General features: G+C 43.9%; 2 protein-coding genes and 2 long non-coding RNA genes across 11 annotated transcripts in view; 2 read left to right on the forward strand and 2 right to left on the reverse strand.

Moving 5' to 3' along the window:
• Positions 1 to 8792, forward strand: part of WDSUB1 (WD repeat, sterile alpha motif and U-box domain containing 1) — a 59343-nt gene extending 50551 nt beyond the window's left edge. For all 4 annotated transcript variants that reach the window (XM_075000831.1, XM_075000832.1, XM_075000830.1 and 1 more), the window contains one exon: positions 7862 to 8792. In XM_075000831.1, the coding sequence (XP_074856932.1) occupies positions 7862 to 8034 (173 nt within the window). In that variant the 3' untranslated portion in view covers positions 8035 to 8792. The remainder of the gene's footprint in view (positions 1 to 7861) is intronic.
• On the reverse strand, positions 5528 to 10952 carry LOC142016692 (uncharacterized). Its single transcript, XR_012646370.1, has 3 exons — positions 10734 to 10952; positions 6832 to 6933; positions 5528 to 5758 (listed from the first exon to the last, which is right to left on the reverse strand). It is a non-coding gene; the product is annotated as an uncharacterized LOC142016692 (long non-coding RNA).
• On the forward strand, positions 10191 to 22679 carry LOC142016690 (uncharacterized). 3 transcript variants are annotated; one of them, XR_012646368.1, is made up of 5 exons: positions 10216 to 10259; positions 10948 to 11086; positions 11194 to 11322; positions 16367 to 16522; positions 22084 to 22679. It is a non-coding gene; the product is annotated as an uncharacterized LOC142016690 (long non-coding RNA). The 3 variants fall into 3 exon arrangements; XR_012646367.1 differs by lacking the exon at positions 22084 to 22679 and adding an exon at positions 16967 to 17098; XR_012646369.1 differs by lacking the exons at positions 10948 to 11086; positions 22084 to 22679 and adding an exon at positions 16967 to 17098 and having other exon boundaries at positions 10191 to 10259.
• TANC1 (tetratricopeptide repeat, ankyrin repeat and coiled-coil containing 1) overlaps positions 14181 to 22679 on the reverse strand; it is a 193983-nt gene continuing 185484 nt past the window's right edge. For 2 of the 3 annotated variants that reach the window (XM_075000828.1, XM_075000827.1), the window contains 3 exons: positions 20313 to 20459; positions 18545 to 18645; positions 14181 to 17517 (listed from right to left, as the gene is read on the reverse strand). In XM_075000828.1, the coding sequence (XP_074856929.1) occupies positions 16089 to 17517; positions 18545 to 18645; positions 20313 to 20459 (1677 nt within the window). In that variant the 3' untranslated portion in view covers positions 14181 to 16088. The remainder of the gene's footprint in view (positions 17518 to 18544; positions 18646 to 20312; positions 20460 to 22679) is intronic. The other variant, XM_075000829.1, reaches the window with a different exon arrangement.

Genomic DNA, 22679 nt, shown 5'->3' on the forward strand with positions numbered 1-22679 from the left:
TCCCCAACAGGCACACAGGGATATGGGTGAAATAAACTATTATTATTCAACACAACAAAAGAATTGTTTTCAAGCTATGCCAAACATTATCATACACCTATGTACAGGTGCGAAGGGGGTGAACTATATACACGAGGAGGGAGACATGGGTGGTCTGCATGGGGGGCCCTTACTGCGGGTCGGGGTGGAGGGACTCGACCCATGCTCCCACCCCCATCCGGGGTCCCCGACGGGACTGGCAGGGCACGGGGAGGCCGGGGGTCTGCCGCAGATGGGCAGTCGTCCCCAGCACAGGCTTCACTGAGGGGCGCTGGCAGATGGGGCTCCAGCAGGAGGAGCTGCAGGGGGGACAGTAGGAGGGAGCAGCTGGGCCAGGGAGCTCCCTGAAGGTGCCCACAACATCCCTTAGGGTGCCCATCAGTTCTGCCCAAGCCGCCCAGTGCCAGCTGGCCTTGTCCTCCTGGAGGTGGAGGTACCACTCCACCACCTCCACCTGCTGGCAGACGGAGACAGCGAGGTGGAGGTCCTCCACTGCCTGCCTTTGGCCCCTCTGGGAGCGGAGTCACCCTGGTTCTGCTGATGGCACTGCACAGTCCTTATCCCTTGCCTCCGGGGGGCTGCCAGGCACTGTGGAGGGTGTGAGGCTCCCCTGGCCGTCAGATGGTGCAGCTACAAGAATAGGAGGGAAGAGAGGGACAGGCCATGAGTACTGACCCCTGCCCCATGGCCATGACCCCATTCCCTGGTGGGCGGCCTGTCCTTGTCCCCTGTGGTGGGGGTCCTCGTCCCTCTGGGGGAGGCCCCCTTGTGCAGTCTGGTCCTGGCCAGCCCCTTTCCCCGGGAGTGGGCTGCAGCATTATGCATGGGAGTGGGTGCTGAAGGCCACTGCTGGCTATGCCGCCGTCCCAAGGGTCACAGCTCAGCTGGGTGGTGGGTCCACGGGGGGCCCTCTGGTGAGCATGCATCCCCCGCCCTGTGGTCCAGTGTGTGTGCCCTGTTGGGTACGTACCTGACGGTCCACCGCTAAGGTTGGGGAATGCCTGGCTGGCCAAGACACAGCTGGATGTGTGGGAGGGGAGATCTATGACAAGGTCCCCCTCCTTGCTGGACCCGTCTGCCGCTGCTGCAGGCTCTGACCCTGCTGGCTTTGGGCTGGCCGACTGTCCCGGCTCGTTGGGTTCCTAAGGCTGCGGCTCCTCTACAGAGGTATCGAGGGAGGAGGGTGGAGAGGCGGTGTTGCGTGGGCTCAGGAAGCTCCAAAGCTACCAGTAAAATGGGCACGAAGCGAGGGTGGCCCCTTGCTGGCTGAGTCCCGAGTCCAGGCGTACCCCTGCCGCAACTTCTCGATTTTGCTGCGAACCTGGTCCATAGTGCAGGCAGGGTAGCCAAGGGTAGTCAGGCCCTTGGCCAGCCGGGTGAAAATGGCTGCATTCCGCCACTTTGTGCCAGTATCACACAGGACCTCCTTATCTTGCCATAGGGCCAGCGGGTCCTGGAGTTCATGCTCTGTCCAGGAGGGGGCTTGTTTTCCCCCCGCCTGGCCCCCTCGAGGTCCTGGGCATACTCGGAGTGGGGGCCCTGAAGCTCCTTTCCTCACTGGCTGCTGGCCATGTGGTGCCAGTAGCCACTGTGCGTCTGGCTGAGGTGTGCAGGGGACACTAGGTGCGATGGCTGCTGCCTGCACACTTTCAGCTTCCTGCAATGGGGTTTCTGGGTGCAGCTTTAAGGGATGCTGCACGCACAGACCATAGAGTCTTGCAGGTGCTGGACAGCATGTCTCAACCTAACAGCTGATCGCTGCAGTGGTGGACCCCGCACTTTCAAATGAGTGGGTTGTGGAATGTCTACACATGCCTTCTTTTGAAATAAGTTTTCAAAAGGGGCGTCTTTTCATGTTTCGAAGAGCGATTTTGGAAGCTGGGGTGCATTCCTGTTAGCTGATGGCTGGGTAATGAGTGGTCTGTGAGCCTAGTTGCATCCGAGTCTTTGACTGCTAGGTCCGACAGTCCCTTCGCAGTGAGCAGCCAAAATGGCTTGCAGATGCCCCAGAGATCCACCCAAGTCTTTAACTGCTAGGCAGACTGTCCGTTCGCGGTGGGCAGCCAGGATGGCTGTCGGGTGCCCCAAGAGTCTGCCCCATGGAGGCGACACGACTCAGCGCTCAGCTTTTACTGCACCTTACCACTGACCAGGCTGATATAGCCAAATGGCTAAGGTTCTTTGTTTTGTGTTCAGCTGAGTTACAGTAACTGGAAGGAGTCAGGCTGAAAGCTTAAATGGTTACTATTTATTAGAAGCAGAAATAAGAATCTTAATGGCTACGAGGTTATTGCTCTATCTTCTTAACTACTAGTAGGATGATACATATGACATGTCAATTAGATTACAAGTGAAAAGTTACTCATTTGAGGACCAGATGCCTCAGCCTAAAGAGCTCTTACTATTAAATGTGCACAAAAGTACATTGCAGGTATAATTCTCACCCGTGTCCTTTGACTCCTGGCGTAGCCAACGTCTTTCACTGAATCCCTCGGGAAGAACAGTACGAGGAGGGCGTCCCCTGCGTCCTCGGGCAGCAAAGACCTTGGCCGACTGGCAGATATAGGGGATTGGAGCTCAGTTAGAGTGGGCTGCTGGATCCTTTTTTATACCCCTTGGGGTCACGTACACTCTTCCTTATCTAAAAGTACCAATTGTACTGGTTCGTCTTTGTGACGCCAGCTCTTACAAGGGAGGTGCAACTTAATTTACACTTGTTAAGATAGAGATAACTAAATCATTAAGACAGGACATTCGTTTCGTACGGGTAGGAGATTCCTCTTCTGGGATGATGTGTGGGTGTATCAATTATCAGTACCAGCCAAGGGCAGTTTAAGGTCCTGTGGTCATCAGCTGGCCTGTTAGCCCTCTTATCTGTATTCTTTCGTCCAGGGTCATGATGAGGCAGCACATCTGTGTTTTTGAAGCATCAAAGACTGTGCTTGAGATAAGCGCATCTGTGCTTTCAGACATTCTAAGACTGTGCTGTTTCCTTTGTGCTTTGTGCTCTGAGGCACCTAAGAGGGGCAAGATGGAGTAGAGCAGGGGGATTCTGTCTGGCTACAATTCCTTCGATTTTGTTTTCAAAAGAGTGTGCAGCGTGTACAGATGAGCTGCACATTCCTTTTTGGAAAGAGGGCCTGGACTTTCAGAAATAATGCCTAGTATAGATGTAGCTTGATACTGTCTCCTCAAAACAAGTAAATATATACCTGTGGGTTGTATGTTCCAAATTGTTTGTTACTTAGGAGTCTGTTCCATTTTCAAAAGTGACTTGGGCACTTTGAGCCAGTATGTAGGGACCTCGTTCCAATCGATTTCTAGGGAGATCTGAAAATCTCACTTGGCTCCTATCTGCAATTTTAGCACCTAAATATCTTGAAACAGCTGTCTGTTAGCACCCAAGTAATTTAGAAGCCTATTGAAAAATTTACCTTACACTTCATATAATTAAAATGAAAGAGGGGGTGCTTTCCAAAATTAGTATAATTTATGCTCATTGTTCTCATGTGCATTTCACTGAGATTGAAAAAGACACAAGCCTGATCTGTTTACACAGCTTGAACCTCTTTAGTCTGGCACCCTTGGGACCTGACCAGTGCCAAATGACAGAATTTGCTGGACAATGGGAGGTCACAATTGTCTAGCAGCATTAGCAACACTTCCACTGCTTACTGGGCTCTGAGAAGACATTTAGGGGTAAATTAGAGCTAAATAAAAGCACAGAACACTCAGAACCAGGACTGCTGACTGTAAACAAATTTTATGGCATCACTGGAAACTTGGCCACACGCAGGATAAAAGGTTGTTCAGTTAACTAAATTCATGCTGGGTTTCAGATGTTGCAGGACCAGAGTCTGCCAGATTAGAGAGGTTCAACCTGCACTAATTTTTCAGGTTCTAGTTTGTATGATGTCTTTTAGTGCCGTTCTGTTTGCATTTACTGTGTTGGAGGGAAATGTTTCAAATTAATAAAAATGTATTAATTATTTATTAAGAGAAATTGAGGTTTGGACCAAGCTAAACTGACAATGTTCAATTAAGAGATTTAGATTATGATTTAAATTATGATTAAATCTATTAGCTGTATTCCTGCAATCTATTTTGCTATGATAAAATCATGGCTTTTTAAAAGTATATCCCTTTCATGCAGTCTGGTAAACTTATTCTGCTTTGGTTTAGTCAGAAGTTTCCTTATGACTGATGCACTGAAATAGTCGTATTTCATGGGATGCATCACTTTTGTTACAGCTGATGTGTGATTAATATTTTAGAACTCCTTCATAGTTTCTTAGTGACCTCAGAATCAAGCTTAAAGTGTGCTAAATATAAATATTTTCATTTCTGACTTAGAGGTAGATTATTAACAAAATTAGTTGTTTGAGGCTTAGCATAATGCATTATATTTTCTCTAAAATGTTTTACTGTCAGTATTTACTTGTGGGGAAAATATGTTTGACTTAAACATAGCTAAGCAAATGCATATGCAGTACACTGTCAATGCCTACATGAATTTTTTAAAAGAGCTGAGTGAGCAGTGTTAAAATGCAGATTGTCAATTGCAATTTACTGGCTAGTCACGTTAGTGTTTCAGTGCTGCTTACTTGTACGTGAAAGGCTATGGGCACAAGGGATTTTTGCCTAGCAGCTTTGATTCCTTTGACAGCTTTGTGATGAACTTTGCAAAACAATTTTAAAGCCTGTATTGAAATGTAATTAGTGATAGAATAGATCTGCTGAGCATTCCTGCTTCTTTCACTTATCAAATGCTCAAGGGGACATATTTGTTCACCAATAGACAATAATGTTACTTTTTCCACAAAATCACTTTATAATAATACTTTTAATTGCATGGAAAGCTTATTATTTATTTTTAAATAGTCTCAGGATAGCATTTATTTTATTCTTAATAGTTATCCGAATTTGGTTTCACATAACTTTTTTTCCAGAATTGTATATATTGAAATTTCAAATATGTATAAATTCTGCATAGCATTTTAGACTAAGGGAAAAGTTTTAAAAACAATAATACTAATTTTGCTAGCAAGTAAAATGATTGATGACTGTAGCTCAGTCTGAGATACTTAATTCACACCAGTAATAGTCATTAATAGCAATGCTTAGCAGTCACTTTGTTACCAATGGGAAGATTATGATGGCTTATGTTTTTGTAGTTATTATGTAGGAGAAGGAGTAATGTCAAGATTAAAATTTAAAAGTGCATCTGAGAAAAACTTTATCTTTTTTCTTTTCTTTTGTTAATCTTGGATGACTGACTATATTTTATTGCATCCCTGCTGGGATCAATTTCTACTCTGTCTATAAGTATTTACATGTTAGGAGTTTAGCCATCAAGGATGGTTAAGAAGAATATACCTTTTCTAGAGGGGGAGGGTTCCCCAAACTTTATATTGTTTGGACCCAGTTTTTTTCAGTACCTTTTTCAGTGGCCAAAAAATATAAAAACACAAAAAATGAAAAATACATTTTCACTGTTTATTGTTTATTCACAATAATAATAGTATGTTGTGATGATTTGTATATTTTTGTAAGGACCAGTATGTTTTTTCCAAGGGCCGGTACTAGGCTGCGGAGCACACTTTGGGAAACACTGCTATATGAGATGCTTTGTGTTCAGTATAGTAAACCTGATTAAATCACTCACTGAGGGACAGATTAAATGTGGCCTTTTCAGGAAGACAGCCTTTCGTGATGAAACCTGTGAACGTTATTTGAAAGGTTAATTGGAATCCAGTAAAAGATTAAATCAAATTTACTTGCTACTAAAATGTGTAATTGCTTAGAAAGCATTTTATAAACACGTTTTTGTAAAATACTTGAAATATATGTACTTAATATAAGCAATTTTGATGCATAAATGGTTATTGATAGCTAAATATTGATCTATCTAATGGCAATCACTGACATAAACGTGTAGTTTGAAATCCTGCCCTCATTGAAGTGAGTGGGAATTTTGCCATTGACTTCAGTGGGTCAGAATTTCACATATAACATTTAATATATTTAACTTCTATCTGATGTTTGTAGAGAGCAGTCTCCCCAGATGGTGGGTGTAGTGGGTGAAATTTATGAATAACAATAAAATAATGCAGTGACTGTCCCTTCCATGATTGTTTAGTCCACTCAAGGATTTAGAAAGCATTTGTGTGGTTATATTAGACTGTGTTTAGTTAGGCTTTGTCTGCAATAGAATGGTTTTATTGATAAAATTAAGTTGCTATAGCTTTTCCAGAAAAAAGCTCTCTGGTATATATGCATCAGCTTTTACTGATATAGCTCATATTAGTTCCCTCAAAGTGGCACAAGCTATTCCAGTCATAAGCAGAGTTATGCTGATGCAACTATGCGTGTGCTAGGGCTTTTACCACCATAGCCATGTCAGTTAAAAAAACAAAACAAAACACACACACACCAATCAGCCTGTGTTGGTAAAACTTACACATGTAGACCAGGCCTCGGTGCAAGGTGTTAGTGTCCTGTATATTCAAAAAAGAATATTCATCACAAGTGAACCAGGTCTCTGCTGGAAATGTGTCTATCGAGATAAATTAGTCAGGGTTGTAATGTAGTGTGATTTCTGACTGACATACCTGTGGTGGCAAAGGCCTTTACTGTAGACAGTGGTTTTGCCAGTATAACTTATGTTGGGGGGATGCATGCATGAGTAGACGGACACACAGATGGCTTGAATAAGCAAAAGCACAGTTTTGTCAGTATAAGCTGCATCAACACTAGGAGTATTTTGCCCATTATTATGCTGGTAAAGCAAACCTGGTCTAAATCCTGTCTGGTTTTCTGTATCACATAGGATGCTTCATTGGGCGTTGAAATCTAACGTGTTTCATCCAGCAGGGCTGACACCCACAGTGGATCCTGGGGACAAAGGAGAAGGAGTCGGGCTTCAGGCAGGCAGTCAGCTCTTAGCAATGCTCAGATGCAGTGCTCCCCAGCCACACAGAGCGGCAAAGCAGCGCTACTGTGGCACTTCAGGGGGCCCAGGGCGGTTGCTCCCGATGTTGCTCCTCTGTTGGCAGGTCTGGTTTCATCTGATCCCATGAGAGAGTTATACAGCTGCACTTGAACTATTTTGGGGCAATCTTTGGTCACACTGGAGCTAACATGAGATTCTCTCTTATGACATTCATTTAATATATAGGGGCTATTTAGTACTGGCATCAGCAAACTGGTTTGCTGTAACTGTGGCATTTTGTTAAATTTGCAAGATCTTTTTTAACTGCACTCATACTTCACATTGACTTAATTATAGAAAATGGTATTAAAATACTTAGTATCTAACTACAGTTGATATCATATTAAAAGTAATCTGCTGCAGTTGTATTTGTTGATCCACCAGTACGATAGCATATATTATTGCCAATATATGACAGGATTAGGCTGACACTGTACTTTATTCACTATAGTTAAAATTTTAAATTGTAATACTTATTCATTTTCATGAAAAAATGTACTTGTGCTGCAAAATTAAAGGCTCAAACGATCATGTAGAACCATATATCTATTCTGTACAAAACGTGGAGCAGTGTAAATAGAAAGAAGATCTTCTGATTTCCCATCCTGTGTGGACCACAGACTCTTCATTCTTTTCTATTCTGAGACACATCCCATTTGATCTGGAAATTCCCTTAATTTCAGTTTTTCTGTCTGGAAGTAATGTTTCCCTGAATCCCAGGGAGTATTGTTGAAGCTTAATCTTTAGTATCTAAAGTACATTAAGAGCCTTGGATGGACACTGCTTTATTAATGCTGTTTTAATGTTTTAATTATATTTTTCCTTTTATAGATGGCTATTCCTATGAAAAAGAGGCTATGGAAAACTGGATCAGCAAAAAGAGACGGTCTAGTCCCATGACAAATCTCCCTCTCCAATCTCTTGTACTTACACCAAATAGGACTCTGAAAATGGCCATCAATCGCTGGCTAGAGACTAATCAGAAATATAATGAAACATCTTAGTCTTGAATACACCAGTTGCCCTGTCAAATTAACTATTTACAATGAAGTTGTAGGTAGAAGAAAGGTAATAACAGAAATCTTAAAACACTGAGAAGAAAAAAGTTAAGCTTCTGTCCACAATGTAACTCAAATGGAGTCTCTCAAATGCAGAACTTTAAATCGAAAAAGACTGGGTGCCTAATCAACTATTAAGTTCCTTTTTAATATTTGAGCTCTAATTACAATATTTTTGTAAAAGAAAGTTAAAAACTAATTGAAAATACACAGGCTTGGCAGCATTTGATTTTTATTTTATAATTTCAGTGGATAATGATCCTTATTTTAAGCTTTTTCAGTTTTTTATCAATTAAATGTTCAAGGTTGCAGGGAATTATGGTGGCTTAGACAATTATTTAAGTTCAATTACGTTGATATTAAGCTTGTAACTGTTAAAACAGAAAATTATCAAGAGCACATGTCAAAATATACAAAGTGAAGATCCTTAAATGAAAATCTAATACATGCTTCAAAACCATTTTTCTTATTTGCCTATATGTAAATTTGAATTATTGATGGAAATACTTTGTTTGTATGTGTACAATGAAATTGATGTCACCGGCATTTACCTACTTAAAAAAAATCTAATTCTTCCAAGCCTACATGTACACATGCTTGGAAAAAAAAGCATGTTACAAGTGGCAGTACTGTAAGTGGCTTTTGAGTATGTGTCAAAATGTTATATTTAACGGCAGCAAATAAAAGAACATTAAGGTTGCAAAGTCAAGCACTCAAAAGTTAGGAATTGTCAACATTAAGATGTCCTGTGAAACTTTTATTCTGTCCCTTTGCACATATGTGCTTGACATAGTTTTTAATTTTGTTATTACATACTTATTTTGCCTAAGTTGGGGTAGAGAGTGCATCCCCCTTTGTTTCTACCACATTAGAGGAGTGAAGTATTAGAACAACTTTTTAATAGGAGTTATAAGGGCAGACAACTTAATTTTTAAAAAGAATTGGACAAATTTATGAGTAAAAGTATGTGATGTCTGTGAAATGGCAGAGGGAGCACCGCAGTAGCCCTGCGTTTTGCTCATAATTTTTCCATTTCTAAAGCTCAGAATTAAGGATTTCAGCTGGTCACCTGCTGAGGTTAGAAGGGATTCCGTTCCTGTTCTGCAAAGGTCAGGAGATAGCCTGTGGTACCTCCTAGGCTAAGAGATTTATTGGAGCATAAGGTTGTGTGGGTAAAGACCCACTTCATATTTGCCCATGACAGAATGATGCTCCAATAAATGTGAAGTCTGTAACAGTAGTGTCCAAAACATAATGGAGCAAGTGCCAGAGGTTCCCCCCTTCAGGCCAGCTGCCACCATCTTGAGCGAGGCAGCCACTGTGTCACCCCTTCATGTAACTGGCAGGTGCCTCAACTGAGCTGCTGGGTGAGATAGTGCTCACCCCATGAACTGCTCCTTCAGCGGTGCACTCCTTCCCTCCAGCGGTGCAATCCCAAGTGAATGGCTAGAGATCTACCTCCACCCTGTTGTCCCACCAAGAGAGGAGCGGGGGAGGGTGCCTGGCTGTAATAGCTGTATTCTCACACTGCACTGTCCAGTTTGTGAGGGGGTGAGCACACTGGGTGTTGGACACCATGGGTCCATAAGGTGCTATGAGCCTTCTTGGGTTGTGGCTACAGCCTAAGCCAGATAATCTCTGATATCTGCCTCCCTGTTCCATGCACCTGTACTGCCCACAGCCTTATTGTTTGTGACCCCAGAAGCATCTGGTGGCGGTTTGGAGAAGGGGTCAGGGCGGAGGCTGCATCAAACACACGGATAGGGCTGAGTGCTGCTTGCCCACAGGCTCAGTGGGTCGTCCATGAGCCTGTATGGGGTCGAGGAGGAATTTCCCCCAAGGCAGGGGGGACGGTGTTGCAGGCAGCGCCTCCTCTCTCCTTCCACCTCGCACCGCAGGGTCCTCGCCACACGTACCCAGAAAGTCTGTGTCCCTCAAGCTTCTAAAGCGCGGGCAGTATAATACCTTGGGAGGGGAGGAGCTTTTGCCGCGCAGACATGCTGCTGGTCAGGGATTGGTCGCGCCCTACATCCCAGTGGGCCAATCCCTTACAAGCCACAGCACCCCACGTTGCGTCGACCTCGCTCCGCCCCCCCCCCCCCCCGGCCTCGACGCACTCACGGGAGGGGGAGGGGCTGCAGTTGCGTCGCTCATCCAGACCCGGGCTCAAGGTGAGTTACACGCCGCCCCCCCGCTTCAAGCTCGCCACAGCTCATTGGGGCCAACAATGTCAGGGGAGCCCCGCCCCCGGGGGGGGGGGGAGGGCACCTGCTGTCCCACGCAGCTAGCCCGGCGTGCCGCACCGAGGAGAATGCACGGCCCTGTATTTTTTTTGCGGGGGGGCCAGCCCCACTCTCCACAGCCCCCACGCACGGGCCCGTGCCGGCGCGGGAGCTTACACAACGCAAACGCGGCAGGTCACGTTGGGGCGCACCGTGCCGCGCGCTTTCTCTCTCGCGCGCGTGCCCGGCTCCTGCCCGAGGCTGAGGGCGGCGCAGTAGCACGCGGCTGGTGTAAGCGCACGCGGGGCCTTGCCGCGTCTGCCCCACCCCGGGCACCGGGGCATCTAACCGGGGCGGGGCGGGGCGGGGCGGGGCGGGGGGTGTCGAGGTTAGCCGGGTGGAGTTGCCAGGCCGTCACTGTACCGTGGCGCTGCGATTTAGTCCTGCACAGCCTACGCTGAAGCGGGGTGAGTCGTCGCTGGCCCGGTTGCGCGCCACTGCGCTGGCGCAGTCCCATACGTGGTGGCTGAGCGCCGCTCCAGGTCATTGGGCGAGGCGAGGTCAAAGACAAAGCGCTGTTCGAGGCCCCAGCCCGCCCAGCGCTGTTAACCCACCGCGCGCCGTTATCGCTGCCCAGAGCCCACTCACCGAGGCGTCGGCGGCGATTTAAAGGCCCCGGAAGGGCGGCCACCGCCGTGGCTGCTGCAACCAGCGCCCCAGGCCTCCTTGATATACCGGACCTCGCCTGTGCACACCTGGCTTTAAAGCAATTGCAGGTAAACAGCTGTGCGTGTGACTCAGCCTAAGCCCAGTGCTAGGCTAGAGCTGAAGCAGCCGCTACCGTCCAGGAATTACCTAATAAATAATTGCATTTGCCTTGAAGGTGCTACAAGCATAGGCTTTGTGTTGCGTTTACTGCAAGGTCTTCAATGCTGCCGGCTCATCCAAGCTCGTCAGACATAGGCTGGCCCCTGCCTCTGGCCGCTGAACTGGTAGTCAGGCAACACCTCAGGTGGGAAAGTTGTGTCTACTTGTCAGCTGATTGCAGGTAGCACTTGTCACACACGCCAGCAAAACTGTATTACACCTTCTCATAGCTACTTGCAGTTGTGTTATTTCATGGCCCACCCAAGTTCATTGTATCTGGTGCACCCGCTTCAGGATCCTGGCACCCATGTGTTCCTCATCCAGGGAGGCAGTTGTTCTGATTGCCACCACAGTGAATTTCTCAGGTGACGTTTCTGGACCTAGTGAGCACAGTTTAGCCCTGTATTCCAATTTTTTTTAAATAGCTGGAAAAAAAAACCCCCATCTTTTTTTTCAATTGTACTGGCTCTGCTCATGGATGGAGATAATACTATTCTATGCTATGCAAATGACACCACAAACAGTCAAAAGTCAGGGCCTACGAAAATTACTGTTGCCTCACAGGCTTTTCTGCCCCCCCCCCCCCAATTATAAACTGTGCAGCAGGTTTAAAAAATTATTTCTCTGTGCTTTAGTGTAAATTATGAGCGTATTTCCATTCAGTGGTTATGCCTGGACTGAATAATCAATGCACTCATGCTGTAGAAGAGCTGCATGCCTCCGGGTGCAGCCCTATAACCTTTCAAACTGCTCCTCAACTTTCTAAGGTATAGTGGGCTGAAAGTCTCATGGTGCCAGTAAATTCTCCCAATTCTTTTTGACCTGCCCCTTACTTTTAAATAACCCACCCCCCTCTTTTTTTAATGTAAGATAAAATAAGATGTTTTGCTTCATTTGACTTGGGAGGGTAATCCTGCTTTTTTTTATGACAAACAGTAGAGAGAATGGATTGACGAAGTTCTTTCTTGTCTTACTACAGTTCCTCTTGCTGGGCTGATGCACATTTTACTGCCTAAAATGATAGTCTGTCAAAACTTGTATTGGGTTGGCTGTACTTCCCCAGAAGGAAGTCTTATGCAAGAGGCATTGTTGAGAGAGGAGGACCCTGGCAGTATAAGACACAAGTCCTGTTTCAGTACTGTCAAATCTATGTCAGCTCCCACCTGCAGCCATGGTTTCTAATCAGTAGGCTCAGTCCTCCTTCCACAGCATTATCTCAGTCAGACACAGGCAACTGGGTCGCCTATGGATTTAATCTTTTGCACATCCAGGGTTTTTGAGATATTACTCTCAGCCCTCCCCCACTGTTCCACTACATCAGGGATTCCCAACCTTTAGGTTAGGACCCAAACATGGGTCACGCTTAGATTTATTAGGGGTTGCCAGCAGCTTGGCACCGCATGTGGCGCTTAAAGAAGCCATTTGCAGCTCCTTAACACTGCCATATCCAGCAGCTCTCTAGAGGAGCAGAGACATCTTCTCTACCTTTAATATTGGTAGCCATCCCAGGCAAGCCACTTATTAAGACTCTAGCAATAAGTAATTTTTGCGCGCACACACACACACACCCCTCCACTGATTTTGCCCCCTGCTGTTCTATGTAGCTGATTTGTCAGTTTTCATGTTGTTGTTCGTATTGTCCTACCCCCCCCCCGCCCCCAGCCTGAGTGTGACTCACTCAGCCCCCTCCAGCCTCTGGTAGCCCGTGTGCGACACCCCCCCCCCCCCCCCCCCAGCCTCCAAGTGTGGGGTTTAAGCTAGGGGCATGGTGGGAGAGCAGTTTAAGGATGAGGGTTTTTTTTTTTCCTCCCCCATCACAACTCAGCTCAACTATAATAAGTATAATAAATGTAGTGTTATTTTATTATTAATGTAGTTTTTCCCTTTTTCTAAGAGATAGCTACTAAGAATATATAAAATGAGGGGGCATAATTTTATATTCGTGCCTCAAGCACAAAATTAGCTAGTTATGGCACTCCCCCCCCCCCCCCCCCCCCCCGTTTTTGAATTGCCTTGGGTCACCAAGTCTTCCTGAATTGTCAAAATGGGTGCCCCATCTGGAAAAGGTTGGGAATTGCTGCACTATGTAATCAGCAAGCACAACGAGATACCCTTAACCTCACAGGAGGTCTCCTAAAAATGGTTCCTAGCATATTGGCTAGAACCTTGTCACCTCATTTCCATGCTCAGCAATGCTTCCTGACCATGACACACTTTCAGTGTGGACATTAGAAGTCTTCCTTTTACCTTCTCTCTAAATGAATGCATTATTGTCTTGTCCTCCTTTCTGAGCGGCCCCAGGGCCCCCACGCATCTAGCGGCAACACCAGCATGATGGCAATATTACACATTTCTTTGGAATCATTATCAAGGAAAGTCTATAAATTCTGACATCTTCAAGGAAAGGAAGCTGCTGCCTGCCTTATCAACAGCGTCATTGCACTGAGACCTGAGGAAGATCAAAGTGACCCTGGTTTTGTAAATAATTCACCTTTATCTGGTCTCAAAAGACCACATGATTTTATCAGCACCTGGTTCACTTACTGGTTTTGGGTGATAGAAGTAAATCAAGTTCAGGGAAAGCTTTGTTCTAGGAGATAAATAATCCAGACAGTTTGCTAGACAGAGAGCTATTCTAATTTAGGGCTTACGCATGTTGGAGGCTTTTCCAGGTTAATTTATACCACTTAACTGTAGCATTTAACTCCCTGGTATGAAGACATTCTAGCATAAGAGTGACTTTTTTGATCCTTAGCTTAAAACTGCAGGAGTGGGCTGGGGGCAGGGGTCTGGGCCCGCAGTTGGAGGTAGGAGTGGGTGGGTGGGAGGGATGGGCTGGCCCAGAGGTTGGGGGGCTGAGGGGATGGGGTAGGTCAGGGCTTTGGAGGGAGGATGCAGGAGCAGGCAGCGGGTGGTTTGGATCTGGGAGGGAGGGTGCCTGGGTAGGCAGTGAGGTTTGGGTGGGAGAGTGGCTGAGGGTGGAGATGTGAGAGGAAAGGAGCTGGTGGCCTTTGGGGGGGGGTGTGCTTGCCTGGCTCCATTCCACTCCCAGACCCTGGCCCCTACTTCTCCTTATGGCTGCGATTCTGGCCAATGGGAACAGCAGGGAAGGCCTCCTGTCAGCAGTTTCCTGCACTGCTGTTTTCCCACTAGTGTCCCTCCCCACCCCACAGCAGGAAGCCAGTGCTTGTGCTCCAACCTGGTGGGAGGGGGTGCAGAGCTGGATCACCCTCATGCAGGAGGTTGAGGGAGGGCAAGCCCACAGCTCATCTGCAAGGCAGTAAGACAAGCCTTTTACCTTCAAAAAATCATCCTGCATATTCTCTAGACCTCAGTCATCACTGTTTGCCCTCTGAAGATACCAATGTAGATTATACAGGCCACAGAGGAAAAAGCAGAGTGCGGGACTCAAAATGCAATTACTAAAAGATCCTTTTTGTGTAACTGCACTACATACACACTAATTAAATTAATAATGTGTATTTGTTAGTGGTTTTTATACAATACACAATATTCAGAACAAGAGTACATTTCTCATTCCACAGCTATATTAATAGTCTTTATTTTATACAGAAAAATACAGTAGCAGTGCAAAAAGAGAACTACAGAAGAAGAGAACGAGACTTGTACAAATATCAGAGAAACAGTAAACAATAAATAAGCTCGGGTGTAATAATGCAAACTCCTCTGAGGAATTTGTAAAAGTTTGTAAGGCTGTTTTTACAATATACATATATACTGTACACAGGAGAAAACTGAAAATTCTAACTTGTACAACACTAAATTCTAACAACACAGGAATGTCATATCTATTCATTTGGAAAATATTCTTTCAAATACAGAATTTTTCTCTCTCAAACTCTGAAAAAAAACGTTCAATCCCATCCTATAAAGCAAATGTGCACCTATCCTTTTCCTCAAATTTTCATCTTCATATCCCCAAAGTAATACATCAGTGTTCCTATAAAAATCTTTTTTTTAAAGTATGTCATTCCTGTACCTGCTCTTTATGAATGTACAGTACATAATTTTGTATTAAAGTAGCACCTCAGTGGTGTTTTAGGTAAACTACATAAAGTGCGGTTACGGGTATACTGTTAACATGCCATAATATAATAAGATTCAGTGCAATAGCCAGTAGGTTTGAAGCTTTTTAAGAAATGCATGCAAATCTGTTGCTGTAATTAATTGCATTTTACTTTGTTTCTTGTACTAATTAAAGATATATTTACATGTCAAAACATAACTGCTTAAAGTTTACCCATATACAAGTTACTTAAAGTTCCTAAATTTACATCATGCATCCCAATTAAATTCCACTACAAAACAAATGAAATAATACTTTATCTTTTGATAAAAATAAGTCATTTACAGATCTGAATGTTACATACTGTGTATTTAACCCTCAATGTTGTTGGAATTGAGCATTTTAAATACTAGAAAGAGGCATAGTTGTAAGTATTATGCAAGTGATGAGATTTAATACAATCAGAAGCCAAGATTAAAGCCCTGTATAAGAGAAAAATGTTATAATCAGATCTTACTATAAGGAAGGTGTATAATAAAGAGTATATTTTTTCCTCTTTCAAGATACCAATTCACAATCGTAACTAACCATGTAAATGAAAGCATCAATTGTTTCTAGTTAAAATTGACATTCCAGTTAACATTCTTTTTCCATGGTGGTGTGTATAGCTTCTTAAGATGATGATGTATCCCATATATCTATGAATAATACTGGCCAACATAGATAATCTACTCAAAATTAGAAAGGTGGCCAGATGATGATATGTTATGTAGCAACATCATTCTCTGAGGAAACAGCCCTATATTAGTGATTAACATAAATAATCAATTACTTATGTTAAAGTTTTATGACCAAACAGTTTATTATTACATAAAATAGTATGTTCATACATTAGACTCTATGAATGATCGCTTTAGTTTTGCAGAAAGAACAGGACTTTGTTGATCTTCCTTATTAACAGGAGACTGTTGTTTAGATACAGCATCTGGATACAAATGGGGAACAGCTTTAGATGTCCTGCTATCTTGACAGGGGGCAGACATTTGGCACTTGGGATCCTCAAGTTCTTTAGGCTGCATTCCATTTTGTATATTTTCTCCAGGGGCAATAGCAGGAGAGGAGGTTTTAGTCTGATTATTGTATCCACCTATTTGTCTGGCAGATAATTGCTCACAGTTCGAAGATTGAACAAACCCACCGGAAGTATTTCTTAGTACCCCTTCTGAGGCCTGACAATGCCAAGTACGACTGCTCTGATTATTCTGCTGCTGGAACCTTGCTGTCTTATCCATGATGCCCATAAATGGTGTATTCCGAGGTCTGTGTTCAGTTGTACCACTCTGAACTTGACTAACTTTATTTTCCTTGACTCGAACATCTGGCCCTAACCCTTTCATGCTATCTGAAAAGCTGCTGCATGAAGTTAAACTATTGGCTGAGGTGGAAATTACTGTGCTGCTAGCTGGAGAATCAGAAGTGATGACACTAGTTACAGAGCCTTGCTGCCTTACTTCATTGCAATTCATTTGCATTGTAGCTGCTTTCTCCATGACTGCAGGTACACGGACAGGAAACCTATCAGTGGTTTTGGCTTTGCTTGTGAAAGAGTGAGAAGAGATACTCCCACTATGCTGTAACTGGGGACAAGGGTTAGATGCTAACCTTTCATTGTACAGTCCAGAGCTGGAATCTGTAGGAATGCTTCCAGATGATGAAGTGTTTTGCCCATCTAAATGCTGACTTTTACTGGTTGTGTTTCCAGGGTGTCGGACTTGTGAAGCACTTGGGGGAAGATGCTGAGAAGGGGACTGTCCCTTTGCACCACACAGTGTAGTTCCAGTTCTTGATCCAGGCTGAACGGAGTTTAAATGCTGATTAGTTTTCACAATCTGTGCTTGTTTTGTTGGTTGCATGATCAATCCTGGTTCTCTCACGTACTTATTCCCGTTTTTTTTCTGAGGGGACATGGGTCTGGCTTTCTGCTGAAGGCCTTCTTGAAGGGTTCTGCTGTAGGGAGAAGCTGTCTGGGACCGCTGCAGCCTCTGTGAAGATGGAAAAGGGTCATTGTGTTTTGAAAATTCTTCTTGCATCTCTTCAAGCCTGAAATGGTCATTCATTCCTTGGACAAGGACCTCCTCCTCATTGTCAGAGTCATTGTGCTGTGCTGTCTGTGGAGACTGAAGCTTTTGTTGATGTGTTCTCTGAAACTGTTTGCACTCCTCTTCTACTCTAGCCAGGAGCCTTTTGATTTCTTGATTACTGGGACACAATTTTACAGCTTCATGTAAGTCAGCAATAGCTGCATGAAACTGTCTGTAAAGAAAAAAAAAAAAAAGAGTAAACTGTTCCAAAAACCACTCACCCACCTTGCCCTTCTAAAACAACACCAACAAAAATTATTACAATTTTGCACAATTTAACTTCCACCATTGTGTACTGGCTGACATCTCTATTACCCATCAGGGCAGCCCTTCGATCTGTTGTCTTTTATCAGTATCTGCTGCTTGATGTGCCAATTAAAGGTAATTAGGGAAGGAGACAGACAAAGTCCCATATCATTCCAACTACATCCCATTGGGACCAGAAGCCTTTTAGAAGGTAAAAGCAGTTTGCTAGCTGGCTGCATAGGATACAGCAACGGAAAGAAATTCAGCACAAAACGTGCTTCACTACAACTACAACTGGAATAGGGAGTTTCTTTGTAATGTTCCCCACTTCAGAATAAGTTTCTCTCTCTCTGTGGATAGAGGAGGGGTAAGGACTGGGAGACCAGATTGTTTGGAGGGTGTTCTTCCAACCAAAAGCTGATACCTATTATTTCCTGCCCCTTTTTTAAATCTCTGACTGGTGCTTGTTCAACAGGTTGTCCTCTGACATAACATCACATACATAGTTCCAGGGTTTTACTGCTGACCCATCGAGTTTGCTGGTTTAGGTACCTGAACGTAATGTTGTTAGATTCCTTCTGGCTCAGTCCAGGGAACGGTTTTGTCAACATCAAGACACACAACAGAGAGGGCTTTTAGCTCATGGAAAAGGCTAGGATGGAGGGAATATATACAAAAAAACCGCATGCCAAAACAGGGCACTTACTCACTGTGACCATCATTATTTAAACAAGTGTAATTGGGAATTCCAGCAACAACTATGTTTGATATGTTGACTATCTGGCACCTTTCACTTGCATTTAATTCACCTATTAACTTCCTACAAATTTAATAGCCAGAAAAGGAAAAGAAGAAGAGGAGACCAAAGAAAATGTGCAAGTGTATCCTGAAATGTACTTGTAAATCAGTTGAAAGATATGAAACTAAGATCTACACCAAGTCATAGACAGTACCTGCTGTTTCTCTTGGCTCTTGCTCTAGCATAATAGGCTTCATAGGATTTGGGTTTCAAATCAAGTGCCTTGGTAGCAAACTCTTCTGCCATGCCAAAGTCCTAATTTAATAGTAATTATATTTTAAATATTTTAAAATGTTACATGCAGATGCTATAAGAAACAATCTTAAGAACTCCCATAGCCTACCCACTTCATACAGTACTGTTTAAATTGGCAAAAGGAAAGATGTTGGGTTAAAAAAAACAAGCAGGATGGGATCCTACTCTGCCACCCCTAAGACTTGTCTACATTGGGAAATTGTCTGGCATACCTAATCAAGATGAATTATTCTTTCAAGAACTTTCTTTCTACATTATGGGGAAAGAAAGTGAGCTAACTTATGCAACTTCTGCTACATGAATAGTGTAGCTAAAAATTGATAAACTTGGATCTTCTTACCATAGTTTCCTTTGCAGAGGCATGTCAATGGGAGATGCTCTCCCCATCAGTTCCCCTGCACTTCTTGTTCAGATAGAGTTCCGGAGTTGCCAGGAGAGCAATCAGTGGTCAATTTATCGTGTCTACCTTAGACACAATAAACTGACTCCAGCTGGATGAATCATTGATCCCTCTTGATCTGGCCCATTGTGTAGACTGGCCCATAGTCCCCCATTATGCTAATGCTCTATTTGTGTACAAAAGCATGCAATTTTTCTGGAATAAGTATTATGGTCAATTTTCCCCAGGTAGACAAGCCTTTACTCCCAGGAGTGTAAATTTACTTCAAGAGGAGTCCCATTGGTTGTGGCAACATAGAGCTCAAAATCAGTAGATGAGTGAAATAATTGAGTGGATGAGGAATTTGCTAGTACTAGAGGTTGAGAAGGAAGGGGTCCCACCAGTTACATGCACAGTGACCATACACTAGTCAGCAGTCACTTCTGGAGTAACTGGTAATCTGCCTGCCTGTATGGCTTGTCCCTCACTTCATAGATGCAGTCTGCACATCCTTGTCAGTGGCATCTTTTCATCTCGTTCCTCTGCTCAGCAGGAACGGCAAGAAATACAAGAGCATCATATTGCACTGCAGTGTCGCACATTAGCTTTCTATAAAGTAAACCTCCAACTTACGTGTAGGCTGCATTCCAGAGCAACCACGCGTAAATCAAAATTCACGTAAGTCTGGATGGGTCCCCTGTCCTGGTTGCGCCTGGCTCCCTGCTCCCATGAGTAGCGGGAGCCCACAGCCAGGTGCAGCAGTGCTGGTCAGTTTCCTGGCTCTTGTGAGTGGTGAGGAGCCAGAAAGTTACTGGTGCTGCTGCACCAGGCTTGCAGCTGCCTGCCACTCACGGGAGCCAGGAAACTTACCAGCACAGCAGTGCTAGTCAGTGCATGCAGAGGGGACCAGGAGCCAGGCTGCCACCTGGTTCCCAGCTCCCCGCCACTCGCTGGAGCCAGAAAACCGTGTCAGGGCTTGACCAGGGCGGGGGAGAAGCAGGGCAGCTGTACAGCTGTTCCCTGGATTCCCCAACCTGCAGGAGCTGGGGCGGGGGGTGGGGCAAATCAGTACGGCAACATGGCTGCTCCCTGGCTTCCCTAGCCAGGGGCTGCAGCCAGCAGGCAGAGCACTGCACCACCTGGCCAACTCCACTTGCTGATTTGAACTCACGTTACTCCAAGTAACACATAGGTTAAAGTCACATAAATGGGTGTTTTACTGTACATATATGGAGTTTGAGTTTCCAGTGCTCCCAAGTACATGGGCAACAGATTAATAACAACTTACATTTGTTTTTCTGCGACACCGAGACAGGTTTAAATACAGGGAAACTCTAAGCTCATTGAAAGCTTTCATTTCTTCTCCAAATCCTTCCCGAGGAAACTTTCTTAAGGCATACTGATATCGCTGAGCTGCTTCCTTCATCTTCCCTTTCTAAAGGTTTAGAACACACAAGCTTTAGAAGTTGGATTTGTAAACACCTCAGTATTAATCATTCCTACTTGACATTTGCTAAACAGATTCTCTTCAAATAGGATCTGTTTTTATAGTTTTTCTTTGCAGTTTTTTTCCAGAATGGGGCAGTTATTCAAATATTTACATGAAAATTAGGTAATACCAGTAAGCAGAGTTCTTCAAACCTGCAAGACTTCATCTGACATTTGATGTGGAATAGTTTTACAAAGGGTAACTGAACCACTGGTTTAAAAATTAAACAGCAAAATCTTACAATACAGGTGACACTTTTAAGTCACAGCTTTTATTGGAGTGGTGCCTACCTGTAAAATTTCAACATAAACTCAAAGGACACCACATATTAACAGCAACACACTAAATGTAGTTTCTACCACCGGCCAAATTCATTTAGATCTGGAAGTCAAATGATGGAATCTTGCTGCTGTGTGGTTTGCCGGGTGGTGGGGGGAAGGAATAGGTCCAGAGAGACATGGGGACATCTTGGATTGTCTAAGAGAGATTGAAAACTCAAGCTAACCTTCTCCAGTAACTACCAAAAAATTTCAAAGGAAGCATTTGAAATTCCACAAGAATCCAAGAAACATTTCAGAGAATATATCCACAGTGAGCTAAAACGTCTCTAAGATGATGCTGATAATGCTTCTCAAGAAGCAGAATTTAGATAAGGGTCAGCTTTTTTCTTTTTATAGTTTACAATTGAAGTATTTTTATAAATATTTTAAAGTTAATTTATTGTTTTAGTAAACCTTTGCTTGAACTTTGCATTTGACTAAATGAGAAAATTGTTTTATAAAGTTCTGTTTTGGTGTGTCTGTTCATAAAAGTAGGCCTATGTTTCACTACTCAGACTAATGTAGTTATCGTAAAAATATGCTACTACAGCCTCATAAAGCCATTAGGGAGAGAAGTCTTAGCCCTGAACACAAAACAGTAAAACTAATAAAAATTTATTATATACAAAATTTAATACACATGATCAGCCCTTCCTCTAGGATCACACCAGGGCTGGCCAACCAGTTAGACACAAAGAGCCTAAATAGCGGTGGATAGAGTGCAAAGAGTCACGTATTATATATTTATTTATATTTTACGTATCTATCTATATATAGAGAGAGAAAAATAAATATAGAATGATATATAGGTATATAAAAATAAATACCTAATATGTGGCTCAATGCCCGCCCCCCAGAGCCAAGCAACCCCAGCCCCCCTCCACTCAATCTCCCTAAGAGCCAGGCACTCCCTCCCCTCCACTCTAGTTCCATGCTGGCAACTTGCTGGAGCTGCTGCTGCCATGCGCTTCTCCCACCAAGCGGTGGAGCATGAGCGGACGGCATTTTCAGCATGTGGCTCTGAGGTGGAGCCACCGCCACGCATATCTCCCACAAAACGGTGGGGCACGTTCACTGCTCAGGCAGGTGGCACTCCCAGTGTGCAGCTCTGAGAAGCTGTGGGCTGGCCATCCTGAGTTACACCTCTAAATAACAACCCCCAAAATATAAAGATAAAATGGGTGTGAAATACACTAATGTAGGCCATCAGGAGCCTCTCACGTTTTTTTTTTTTTCCTGCTTTTTTGCAGATGCAGGTTAGAAGACGCAGTAAGATCAGGGGGAGACCTTTGCAGTCCTTGCAGGTTAAAATGGCATTTGATGCCTATGTAATACCCATGGAAGATATGTTACAAGAATGAGACAACAAAGCATATTGCACAACTCAAGACATTCACCACACAAAAGCATTTACCAAACACCTATGGTTTGCTCAATTCATATTCAAGCAATAATATGTGGAGAAGTATACCAACAAAAGTCTTTGCTTTATGTACCTTTTCCATGCCTAATTCAATAGGATGTCTTCAAATTAGGCTCCTGCTATCTTAAGGAATAACTAAATATTAGCAGTATTTCAATAAACAACTTGATGGATTGTGAAGAAAATCCAGGTGAAATCCTCTTACCATTTGTTTCCAAGATCTGAGTGTTCCCAATAAATCACTCTCTCTAATATGAGAAGGATATTTGCTCTCAAAGCTCTTTGGTTCCTCTTTGCCACAAGATGAGGGTAGGGGGTTGTATATACTTATCAATACTTTCATAAAGACAAAGCAGCAGGTGTTTTAACAATCATTACCTATCTCAGTAATAACACACACCAGCATTCTCACTTGGCAATGAA

Source organism: Carettochelys insculpta, chromosome 8, assembly GCF_033958435.1.
Source record: "Carettochelys insculpta isolate YL-2023 chromosome 8, ASM3395843v1, whole genome shotgun sequence".
Classification (NCBI taxonomy): domain Eukaryota; kingdom Metazoa; phylum Chordata; order Testudines; family Carettochelyidae; genus Carettochelys; species Carettochelys insculpta.